This window comes from Zeus faber (assembly GCF_960531495.2).
Source record: "Zeus faber genome assembly, chromosome: 5".
NCBI classification, from domain to species: domain Eukaryota; kingdom Metazoa; phylum Chordata; class Actinopteri; order Zeiformes; family Zeidae; genus Zeus; species Zeus faber.
In genome coordinates, this window is record NC_137192.1 from 13994632 (window position 1) to 14007131 (window position 12500).

Below are 12500 nucleotides of genomic sequence, written 5' to 3' on the forward strand. Positions count from 1 at the left end.
CCGTCACATTCGTGCAGACACACACACACACACACACACACACACACACGCGTGCGCGTTCCCGCACCACGACAGGGCACCGAGCCAAAACACTGACGCGCGCTCTCCAACGTCTCATTGTGGAAACGCTCCCCAAAAACCAAACGCGGCGAATGTGACGCCCGGCCGCGGTGCCAACCCCAACAGAGTCCCTGTGAACAAATGTAAACACATGGACCCCTCACTGAGCGGTGGCGCCGGCGCCGTAACATGAAGGGGTCCATCGCTGTTTATTTTGGCTGAATGGTAAATGTGGGGAAAAAAAAAACCACAGACAGGCCCTGATAAGCTGCGATGATCGGTGTGATTGAAAACATGCCTGGAGACAGCTGTAGAATAAAGCAGCAGAACTACAGTAAAGTCGTATTGTTTGCAGGTATGATTAGTCGTTGAGGACGATCATGAAATTATTGTCCTATGATTTCGGCAATTTGTTTTGTTTGTTTTGTTTGTCCAAAAATACATTGTAAAAACATACACTGCTATTTATATACTGGTTTATTTTTCTATTTTTCTTTTGGTTTATTGCATATTACCATCTATCTATCTATCTATCTATCTATCTATCTATCTATCTATCTATCTATCTATCTATCTATCTATCTATCTATCTATCTATTTATCTATCTATCTATCGTTGGCCTCTTGCATATCTTGTGGACGATCCTAAAGTTATTGTCATTTATATTTGTTAATTTGTCTTTGTTTTTATTTTATTGTTTGTGTGTGTGTGTGTTTTTTTAAATACTGCTATGTTTTGGTTTGTCTTAAAATACATACAGTATGAAGTCTGGGTTTGTGTACATGTTGAAACAAAAAAAAGATTATTCTGGTTCATTCATCCCAGCTGCTCTCGGTGTTCCGCAGCGGGGCTGCGTGCTCATCAAACGGAGCAAAACAGGACTGTTTGGTCAATTGGCCGTGCCGTCGCACCAGCGCAGACACTTCACTTCGCCCCTGATCTACACCTGTCTTCACGTCTCTGTGGAATGAGGCCATGTCACAGCAGGGATCTACTGCATGAAGCTTCCCAGTATTGCCATTGTCTCCATTGCCCAAATCCCTCCGTCTCGACGACACTGCCATAGCGAGGATCTTTGGAGCGTGACCTTGCTGTGTTTGGTTGTTTATCATAGCTGAATGGTGCTCAAATAGCAAAATAAAAACTGTGATACAATCGGTGCATACGTTGGGGTGTGAAAATGAAATAGTGCATCGCCCCAATCAATCCTCATCAATCTCTTAATCCAGGGACGTTCTCTCTTTAAAGCTGCATTCTTTGTCGGTTTGCGTGTGGCCCTTTCCCTTTTCACGTATCCGTGTCCCTTTTGTCTCCGGTAAAATAAATAGCTCTGCAGCTCCGAGGTTATGCAATAACAGTGATACAGCCCGATACTACATCCACCGCACGCCGCCTTGTGAAGGATGAAGGAGACGTATTAATCATATTCATCGCAAAAAGGTAATTGTCTCAGGAAGCTTTGGCTCAAAAACCTCCAGCAGCACCTGCACGCAGACAGGCAGCGGTTAATACTCGTCATACGAATGATTGCAATTGCAACAATTTCATTGTATTTCCTTCTGACAGTCTAGTCCTAACCACACACATCCAGAAGAAGAGTATTGACATTGAACATTGGGACATATAAATGTGGATGGACACTTGGACACACCGTTTGGCTCAACCCAACGGAAAGAAATGCACCGGATTCAGGTTCTATTTATTCCGGTTCAATTAACATTGGCTCCAAACTCCCATGAGATTCCCCTAGGATTGTGAAATCGAAGTATTCCGTATTCCAGCTCAAATAATTGTGGCCATGCGATTATGTAATGATTGTCACAGCTCTAGGTGCTACCCACATAAATTTGGCTGTACCGGCTCTTCGCCGCCGTACTCCAGTTGAACCGAAGACGCTGAGGACTCACATCTCCCGATGCCATCGCTCTTAATTTAGCACACCGCCCTTCTTATGTCAATTTAAATGCAAAACAGTTAAGTGCGGAATATTTCTTTACGATAGAGAAGTCAGATGGTTTGATGGATGTCAGCAATAACATTTCATAGATTCCAACATAAAAATGAAACGAAACAACGTCTCAGTGCTGAAACACAGCCAGGAGAGCGCAGCACGACGCAAAACCAGGGATTCTCACCCTAACACTTCCCAAAAATATTTGTCACCAGCTTCGAGTATTTATTATGACCGTTTTTATTTTGAAGGACAGCAGGCCGGGATAATCAAAGACAGCACCATGGAACAGCAGCACACTTTACCAAACAATTTCCGCAAGCTCGCCAAGAAACCACAGAGCCATGAACAGCAACTGCCAAACTGATTTGAACTCCTCTTCCTGTCATTCCAATTCAAATGATCATTCCGACTTCCTGTCGGTCCATTTCAATTCCATTCAAACGCTTCCTCATGAACTGAATATGGTTTGATTCTTAAAATCTGAATCCAGCACAACCTTGATGGCGTGTGTGTGTGTCTGTGTGTGTGTGTGTGTGTGTGTGTGTGTGCGTGTGTGTATCCTATGAATCAGCCGTGCCTCCAGGTGGTGGTGAGGGACCCGTCTTTGCCCCTTTTCTGCCTGAGAGGAAAATGGTTTTCTATTTATAATGAGCTGCTCACAAATAAGACGAGAAGACGGAAGAACGACATCAAGGCCTTTTTTTTTCTCCACTCAGTAACGTTGCACTGTTCCTCGCTAAGCGTGTCATCACGTAAAAAAAACAAAACAGAATATTGACACTGAGTCGGAATTAAATCCTGTGCTCTTCCTTTTAGAAGTCAAATGTACCAAATATCCCCAACAAAGCCTCAAACCGGAGTGAGTCGCTGAGATTAGTGCCTCCCTCGTTTCTAAAATCTTCCTCCGACACCTCATCCTCCTCATCCTCCCGACTCCGCAGCGAGGTGAGTTTCCCCGGGATCGTCTTGTTCCTGTTTTTCATCCTCGAGCTGACCCCCCGTCCCCTGCATCCTGCCTCGAGTTTCCCACCTCGTACTGCGGAGGAAAGCCGGCGCGGGGGCCGGCACGGGGGCCCCGCAGCATTTCCCTGATGGCTACAGTACGACTTACTGTACGACAACACCGCCGAGTCGGAGCCGCGCGGCTGACCTACTGAGCTTTCTGTCGTCCAAACCTCCTGGAGTTTACTGCGACGCTGCAAGCCAAATACCAGTCATCCACAGCTCTGTGTACCAACAACGCTGAAGCGATAAAAGACCGGAAAGCCAAAAGAGGTGTCACTGTAAACCTAACCCAATTTTGAGGACTTTAAAGTAGGGAAGAAACAATACCTTTTTTTCCCACTGACAATACAGCTTCAGAGTATTGGCCATTGTGGTGTGGGGGTGGTGTGGTTTAAGCAGCGACACCTGTCTTGGGTCTAAGTAATTGGGCCCAGCAACCGGTAAAACCCCCATCCCCACACACACAGAAAAGGAGCCCTTGTCATGACATGCTGTCCATCTGCTCCAGGCTTGTTCCACCTTGCCCACTCCACAATTAAGTGTGTTTTCAACCCCATCGCCGGTGTTTCTGTGTCAGAGGGCCTTGAAAATGCCACTCGTGCGGCAGGCGAAAGGCAGCCACAATAAGTACCAATCTGATCCATTACTTTCACGTAATAGTATAGACTCTTAGTGAACATAATGTGTTTTCTCCATTGGCGACAACCCACAGAATCCCACGTCTCAAAAAAGGCAGAAATCAAGTTGCTCTTCTTTAATATCCAATCCATGTTTTACACGGGTCTTGGTATTTGAGATGTTCTCTGATACAATTTAAGGCCGACGTAGGGATTGTGGAATTCTGCCTTTGTAGAGGTAATGAGGGTCACAGCAAACAAGTGGAATATAGCATGTCCTCTCATCAGCTCGGCCTCTCGTCGATCACAGTGGAACTTGTTCCAGAACAATACAATCCCCTGGGTCCGTCTAACAGGACGGTGCAGCACTGTATCATTCCTGATTAAGTCCTGCAGGGAGAAATCACGATTGGAGTATGACACCTCTGTCCATAATGAGGCCATTTCACCTCTAGGAAAGAAACCGTGAGAAAAGGGTGCCAGTCATAGTTTTAGATTCCAGACATGATGGAAGAGAGATAAGGCAACAAAATCATTGGCATTTTCACATGGACGAGAACATGTGAAAGTTAAACAATATGAACCTGTCAACATCATGAACATGGTCCATCGGCACCTGGTGACGCCTGGTGTTGGAACATGGTCTCCAATAAACAGCTATTTAGAATAACACACATATATTTGTGTAACAATACACATATTTACTGCAATTTATTGCTATTAAAATACCTCATATGAGCCAAAATTCTTGCATGCATTTTCAGTAGCAAAACTTCACTTGAAAGAAAGAATCACAAGTTGTCGCTTCAACTACATTATTACATTACATTTCTAAAATCAGATTCATATTTCGAGTGTCGATTCCCTGCAGGTGTTTAGATGCAGCAGATCTATTGTGAAAAATGAACTACTTTAATTCTTATAGCTGAGTTCATAAGTATCTAAAGCACTTTTTTCTCCACCATTCGATAACCATTGTAGTGTAAACATACTCTCCGAAGAAATGACAAGAAATCACCGGAAACATTTTTAGAAAGATTATAACTCCAGAGCCAGTTGAAGCAAAGCATCTCCATGTCTGTGTTTCTACACTTGCAGTGGTTTGGTTAAAAGTCCAATCTCTGCTATTGTTCGCACAGCGATCTGTGAAGCCATTTATGTTGTTTGTTCAGTGTGAAATGCGTCATAGGCAATAGCGCTGCATGAGCTGTGGAATGGGCCATTTTGTATTTTGGGATAATTCTGTTTTGTTGAAAGTCTTTCCTTGAAACAAACTGCCAAAGCAGTTTCTACAACAACTTAAGTTGTATTTTAGTAATTCAACAATATACCCTTACTCAAGTCAGGTTCCTCTCAGTCTACTTGCACTGTCATACTCTTATTAAAGTCAGGATTTCCACTCCCTCTTTCCATCACGGTATATTGTCACTGAAACTTAAAGGGATTGTTCGAAAAAAAACTCAATTTATTTCCGAACTTCTGTTCCCGAGCAGCAGACGCTGCACTGTCCCCGATGTCCTACTTTCCTGCGATGCACCAGCCACTGTGCGACCAAACGCCCGAGAACACCCTTCAGGAGGTTAAACTGGAAGGCGTCGCCCCCACAGTTCTCCACAGTGAACCAGAAAAACTTCCACTGGCTAAAATCGCGTCCGGTCCGAGTGGGGTTATGCAAGGAGGAACACTCTTTCCCCTTCATGGCAGACTGGTCACCTCGAGTGCTTTAAAAGTAGAGTCCAAGAATATTCTGCTTCTGCAGACATATGCGCTATCCATGAATCATTGAACAGTGCAGCTAAATTCTGCTCATGCACGAACAGGAAGTGTGTTGTCTGGCCATCGCGGAGTGCACTCATCCTCAGCTGTGGAACAATGCTTACAACACTACATCACCCATAATTCATCACAAAGACACAAATGCACAAGGTGTACCGAGAGTGGTGCAGTGATGAGGAATTCTAAAAATAGAAAGCTGAATAATACCACCGTACAGGGAAACTATGACATGATAAAGCACCCGTGATGACGGTTGAGGAGACGTTTCTTCTGCATGGCCGGCGAAAAGCCACAATCGGCACCAAGACGCCAGAGACTGAAGATACACTCTGCAGAACCATCTGTCTGCTGATCAGTACTTGCAGCTCAGGGCTGGGTGATATAGAGATATGATATTGATTTTGTGATATGAGACAAGATATAGTCAAGGATATGTGCTAATGTTATATCATGGTATAGTTAAATTTCGTATTTAACCTTCTCTTAAAAGCTGCATCACAGTGACGTAGACTTCATAGACTGTTCCAGCTGTTCTCATCACTCCAACCTGCATGGTCGGATATCCACATTATAAATGGTTGTTTCTCAAATATTTATTGTGTGTAAATATCATATTAAGCACCAATTGTCATCCCTGTAATATCGCCAAAAGGTATTTATCCAAAATATTGTGATAGCTCATTTTGTCGATATCGTCCAGCCCTGTGTGGACACTCCACAACACAAGTAACCGAAGGTCTAGCATTAAAGAAATGAAATCCCGGCGTCGCTGATATTAAACTGGAGCGGGAACTTGAAAGCATCTAAGCTGTAATGTGTTTCAGCCAAACACACAAACATGTAATGAATGCCAAATAAGGTCAAAGCGAGGGCGTACTCACCAGGTCGTGGTTTGTGGAGTTGGAATCGTCTTCTGGAAAGGGGATATAGACAGCTAAGGCCATACAGTTGGCAAAAATAGCAATTAATATAAAGATATCAAATGGCGTAAGAGAAGAAGGTCAAGGAAAACTCACGGTGTCATTAAACACAGAAAACACTGACAATAAGAGTGATTATTATATTATATATACATATGTCTAATAAAAAATATATATATACTATAAACATATTGCAAGTCACACAGGTTTATAGTTATATTTGTTTTCTGTTATTTTTCTATGTTGTTTGTTGTTGTTGAGTTACTCAACTGTTAACGTTAATCAACAATTGTATTATTGTCTTTTTTTAAACAAACTTTTCCATGCATTAAAAGAATAAGGGCACATCCACTCAAGAGAATGTTTTTCTAACTTTTAGACTCCTGCCACCTCAAAGTAGATACAGTTTTTTTCACAACGGGGATTTGGTTGTGCTATCTGTTTTGGTATTTGGACATGCATCAAATTCAGATTTCGAATTTATGAAAGGTCATGTCCTTAAAATTTGTTTGCAATTGTGGCAGCTTCTAGTTGAAGGAAATCTCTGAATCTTTGGAATTGGTCCAGTGGTGGGGGATACCGCTTCCATGTTCTTGGGCGACTGCAATTGCCCGAAAATACCAGAGTTTTCTATTGAAAAACATAGCAACGTGTTTAATAGGTATGAGGAGATATTAGCCGTTGACTCTTGAGTAGGAAAATGTTTTCTACCCCACTTCCAAGCCATTCACACACATATATAATAGTATTTAACATAAAGGATATTTCCACTCCACCAGGCTGATGCAGGCCCTGCGTATGGGATTGTTGAGGTTGAGGCAGAACAGAGCCCTGGGCGGCCTGCTGTTGGCGTTACTGCCTTGTTTCTTGCTTTTGGCATATTGCTGCCGCTTCTTCTGTGCCAACGCCCCTACCGGGATGGTAGTGGCTGCCGGGGCAGGCGGGGCGGGAGGGGCAGGCGGCGCCGCAGGGGCCGGGGCTGGGGCCGGCGCCGGGGCAGGGGCAGGGGTCGTGGCAGGAGGGGCTTCTGGGGCTGCAGGGGCAGGGGCTGGGGCAGGCCCGTTGGCGCTCATGGTGCGGGCGTGGCTCTGTGACAAACATCCAGCAGCATGGATCTGCCAGGGTAGACAGCAAAGCTAGAAGAGGGCAGAGTCTGACCAGTCGGCTGGCACGTCACCAGGAGGAGCAACTCTGCTGCTGCTGGCATAATTTGCCTCTAGGAAAATAGAAAGGACAGTTAACAGTATGTACAGTGTTGTATAATAATAAGGTGAACTGTGTATATCTTTGTTATTTTAAAAAAGTGGACATGTTTCAAATATAGCCAGTGTACATCAAGTGGTAATCCAAAAGATTATTTAGTTAAAAACTCTGATATTTGATACTTTGATACTTTAATTTTCTAACAAACGGTCATTCAACGTGACTGCGTTATGTATGTGCTCCTCTATACACGCTGGTCAGTAAACTGTCAAAATGGATGAACATTCGCATTAGGATGGAGAAAATTGAATATAATACCTCAAGTGACCAAAAAAAGGATCTATCATACTGTAAGAAAGCATCAGGATAAACCCAGATGTTGAAATAATTGGGTTTCTTTTTAGCTTTAAATGGAATTCTTGGACTTGTAATCCACCCAACAGAGACACATTTGTGGATTACCACTTTATGCTTTTCCCTCAACCAGAGAATTGAAGCCGGCCACTTCGATTTGAAACTGTGAACATGGTGATGGTAATATCATGGACATGGGAAGGATCCTGTTAATACTGGTCAGCCACAACGGCCAAATTGTGATGGCTGGGCGACTGGGTCCGAGCATCTCCAAAATGGCAGGTCTTGTGGGGTGTTCCCGGTATGCAGTGGTTAGTACCTACCAAAAGTGATCCAAGGCAAGACAACCGGTGAACCGGCAACAGGGTCATTGATACACGTTGAGAGCGAAGTCTAGTCCGTCTGGTCCGAGCCCACAGAAGAGCGACTGTAGCACAAATTGGTGAAAAAGTTAATGCTGCTATGATAGAAAGGTGTCAGAACACGCAGTGCATCACAGCTTGCTGCGTAAGGGGCTGTGTAGCAGCAGACCGGTCAGAGTGCCCATGCTGTCCACCGCTGAAAGCGCCTACAATGGGCACATGAGAGTCAGAACTGGACCATGGAGCAATGGAAGAAGGTGTCTGGTCTGAAGAATCACATTTTCTTCTACATCATGTGGATTGCCGGATATGTTTGTGTTGTTTACCTGGGGAAGAGATGGTGCACTATGCACTATGGGAAGAAGGCAAGCCGGTAGAGTCAGTGTGATGCTCTGGGCAATGTTCTGCTGGGAAACCTTGTGTCCTGGCATTCATGTGGATGTTATTTTGACACGTAGAACCTACCTAAACATTGTTGCAGACCAAGTTCACCCCTTCATGGCAACAGTATTCCATGATGGCAGTGGCCTCTTTCAGCAGGATAATGCGCCCTGCCACACTGAAAAAAATGTTCAGGAGTGGTTTGAGGAACGTGACAAAGAGTTCAAGGTGTTGACCTGGCCTCAAATTCCCCAGATCTAAATCCGATGGAGCATCTGTGGGATGTGCTGGAACAACAAGCCCGATCCATGGAGGCCCCACCTCGCAACTTACAGGACTTAAAGGACCTGCTGCTAACATCTTGGTGCCAGATACCACAGGACACCTTCAGAGGTCTTGTGGAGTCCATGCCTTGGGGGGTCAGAGCTGTTTTGGCGGCACTGGGGGGGACCTACACAGTATTAAGCAGGTGGTTTTAATGTTGTGGCTGATCGGTGTATAGCTCAACATACTGTATGTCAAGACTGAAGAATAGCATTTGGTCGGAGTCTGAAGATTGAGAACAAATAACAATTATTTGTCAACATTATTGAGGTTTCATAAATTGATTTGTCAGCAATGACGTCAATGACATTTAGGCCCACAAGATTGTCCCAACAAGGTACAATTGGTAAGAGTAAAAGCCATGTTCTTGGAAGCAACATCCCAGGAGGATTTGCTCAATTTCCTTCACAGGTAGTCACCAGCCGTGGTCAGTGTCATGCCAATGGGTGGTACACGGGAGATATAGAATCTAAAGACAAAATGACGATGACGATCTTATACAAAACCGAGCCTGGAATCGCTCAGGTCATGACATGTACATTTCAAGTGAAGATTAAGCAGAATGAATTATTTGTGTGGTGTGAACAATGAAGTACGTACCCCCAACAAAATCAATCCCACATCATTCTTTCTAGGTGAACACAAGCTTTTGAAATCCTCGTTGATGCATTAGAACCCAGAGAGATGTGATGTCACATGGTCCGTATGTACATTATTATTTTACACGCACTCTGTGATACAGAGCAATTGATGTCGAAAACGTGTGGATGAAATCAAGCCCATTTCGAAGCCCACAAGAAACACGGTGTGCCAAAGGAACACGTTTATCATCCAGAGACTTGAATTCATGAATAATCAAACAAAAAAAACACGCGCGACGAGATATCACGGACGACATGCGACCCGGGCCAAAACACGCGAAGATGAAGCGTGTGAATTCAACGCTGTCGGTGTGAGCAGCGCTTGGTCACATCGGCGCGAGTCCTTGAAGCGCAGGCCCACGGAAACGGGCGGAAAAGGTCACATTGCTCGAATAGGATGCAACTCTGTGCGATTCGAAACATAATAATAAACATGCTGCATCGGATCGACATAACCTCCACTGTATGCTATGCTATTGCCATTTTCCCAGCCTGTGCTAAAACAAGGCCACTCTGTGGGAACAGTGTCTGACAATAATAATAATAATAATAATAATAATAATAATAATAATAATAATAATAATAATAATAATAATAATAATAATAATAATAATAATTGCGCTTTTTGGAAAAATCCACCTCAACACAACATCGACGATGACATCGACCCCCAAATACAAACAGTGACATTACCAGGCCGGGACACCCTTCATCAAATGTTCTTCCCACCGGCTTCTCCTTGAAAACGCCGAAGGTGGAAAATGGTCAAACGTCCCCCCAAAAAAACGGCGTGAAGCGCCGGGAACTGAGCCGCGTCAAACGCTCCAGCAGCCGGAGCTCGACTCGACCCCGGGATGGAAGTGCACGGCGGCGCACATGTCCACAACCTTCACGCACGGAACCCGTGGGGTCCGTCCCCCGAAAAGCGGCTCGATTCAAACACAACAAGTTGGTCCTTTTCACTCGGATGTGGAGCGTCCTCCGGTCCTTCCGCCGGACGAGACAAGGGCGCCCGAGGTCGAAGGGAAATTAGCCATTAATCACCTCCGGTCCTGTGTGTGTGTGGGGGGGGGGGGGGGGGGGGGACACGGAAAACAGCGACGTCGTTGCCGGTGAAGGAGGGATCCGACCCCCAACCATCCCCTCCACCCGTACCTCCCCTGGAGACGCGCGATGTGGCCGCCGTGAAACGCAGCTCCGCTCCCGCACGGAGGACGGAAGAGCACCGGCTTCGGATCAGCTACACGCACGGAACGAGCCCTTCCATGACGGTGATGGTGGTGGTGGTAGTGGTGGTGGTGGTGGTGGTGGTGCCGCCGCCGCCCGCCGGAGACCAAAGCCGGAGACGGGAGGAGGGAGAGCGTCACACAACACAGCGGAGCGTCCTCTTCATCCTCCTCTTCCTCATCCTCATCCTCGTCCTCACGCTCTGCCCCGCTGACAGTTTACCGTCACAGAACACTGAGCAGCAATGGAAGGCTCTCCCCCTCCCCCTCCTCCTCCCCCCTCCTCATCACCCTCCCCCTCCTCCTCACCCTCCTCATCACCCTCCCCCTCCTCCTCACCCTCCTCTTCCTCCTCACCCCCCTCCTCCTTCTCTTCTCCTCACCCTCCTCCTCCTCCTCACCCCCTCCTCCTCCTCCTCCTCCTCCTCCTCACTCTCCTCCTCACCCCCTCCACCTTCTCCTCACCCTCCTCCTCCTCCTCCTCCCTCCTCCTCCTCCTCCTCCTCACTCTCCTCCTCACCCCCTCCACCGTCTCCTCACCCTCCACCCTCCTCCTCCTTCTCCTCACCCTCCTCCTCACCTTCCTTACCCTCCTCCCTCCCAAACAATATACTATACATATACTAATATATACATATATATACATGACTATATACTAATATACAGTACTAAGATACTAATCTGAAATATTAACCCCCCAGGTCTTTGTCCCACTTCAACTACTTCTAAATATAACAATAATAACTTTTATTTGTTTATTTGACACCTTTTATACACACCATGCAACTCAAAGTGCTTTACATGAAGAGAAGGCAATAATAATAATAATAATAATAATAATAATAATAATAATAATAATCAAACAATAAAAATACATAAAAAAGAATACACACCTAAAAAATTTTAATACAATTAAAAAAAAACTCCCTACAGAGTGCTTGATAAGCTCTCATGCTACAATATAGCATGAGATAATATACAATATATATATATATACTGTATATATATACTGTGTATATATATATATATTATAGAGTATATTAAATAATTATATGTATATATATACATACTGTATAAATAGGCTACATATATATACAGTAAGTATATATACTGTATATAATATATACTTTTTTTTTGTCCCAAAAAATATTTGAATTGAATGACTACAATCCAGCAGACAGTGTGTTTCTGCATCATGTGTCATATTCATTCACCAATTAAATTACAGCTGTGTTATTTTTAGGTCATTTTTATCAGTATACCCGTCGGCTCTTAAACACTCTCTTGTAGAATAACATTAACAAAACCTTTTACAAACAAACTGTCTGAGTCCAACGACATGTTATTTTAGATATGATGTAATGTTTGATACTGTACTGTATTCACATCTGTGTATAAGATATGAAGTATACAGCTACTGTATTAGTTCACCATTTACGGCCTAATTTCACAATCACCACATGTATCACCACGTTGTTACACCATCACCAACACCATCAACTTCTAAGTCATTTAGACTTCACACAAGACACATTTAAAAAAAAGGAATCTATGGATGTCTCCGAAAGCAGTAAGCTCAAGTCATCTCTAGATTATTTGTATTGTATAAAGAAATGGTATTGTATAATTGATTTCATTTGTCTTTTGGTGACCATTACTTTTGGACTCCAGCGAGT

General features: G+C 44.4%; 1 protein-coding gene across 1 annotated transcript in view; it reads right to left on the bottom strand.

The window, feature by feature from the left end:
- cacna1da (calcium channel, voltage-dependent, L type, alpha 1D subunit, a) overlaps positions 1-7406 on the bottom strand; it is a gene marked incomplete at both ends in the record, with an annotated part of 61315 nt that extends 53909 nt beyond the window's left edge. Inside the window, 2 exons of the mRNA XM_080001475.1 lie at positions 6295-6400; positions 7099-7406. Coding sequence (XP_079857601.1) covers positions 6295-6400; positions 7099-7406 — 414 coding nt within the window. The remainder of the gene's footprint in view (positions 1-6294; positions 6401-7098) is intronic.
- Positions 7407-12500: the final 5094 nt, after the last annotated feature.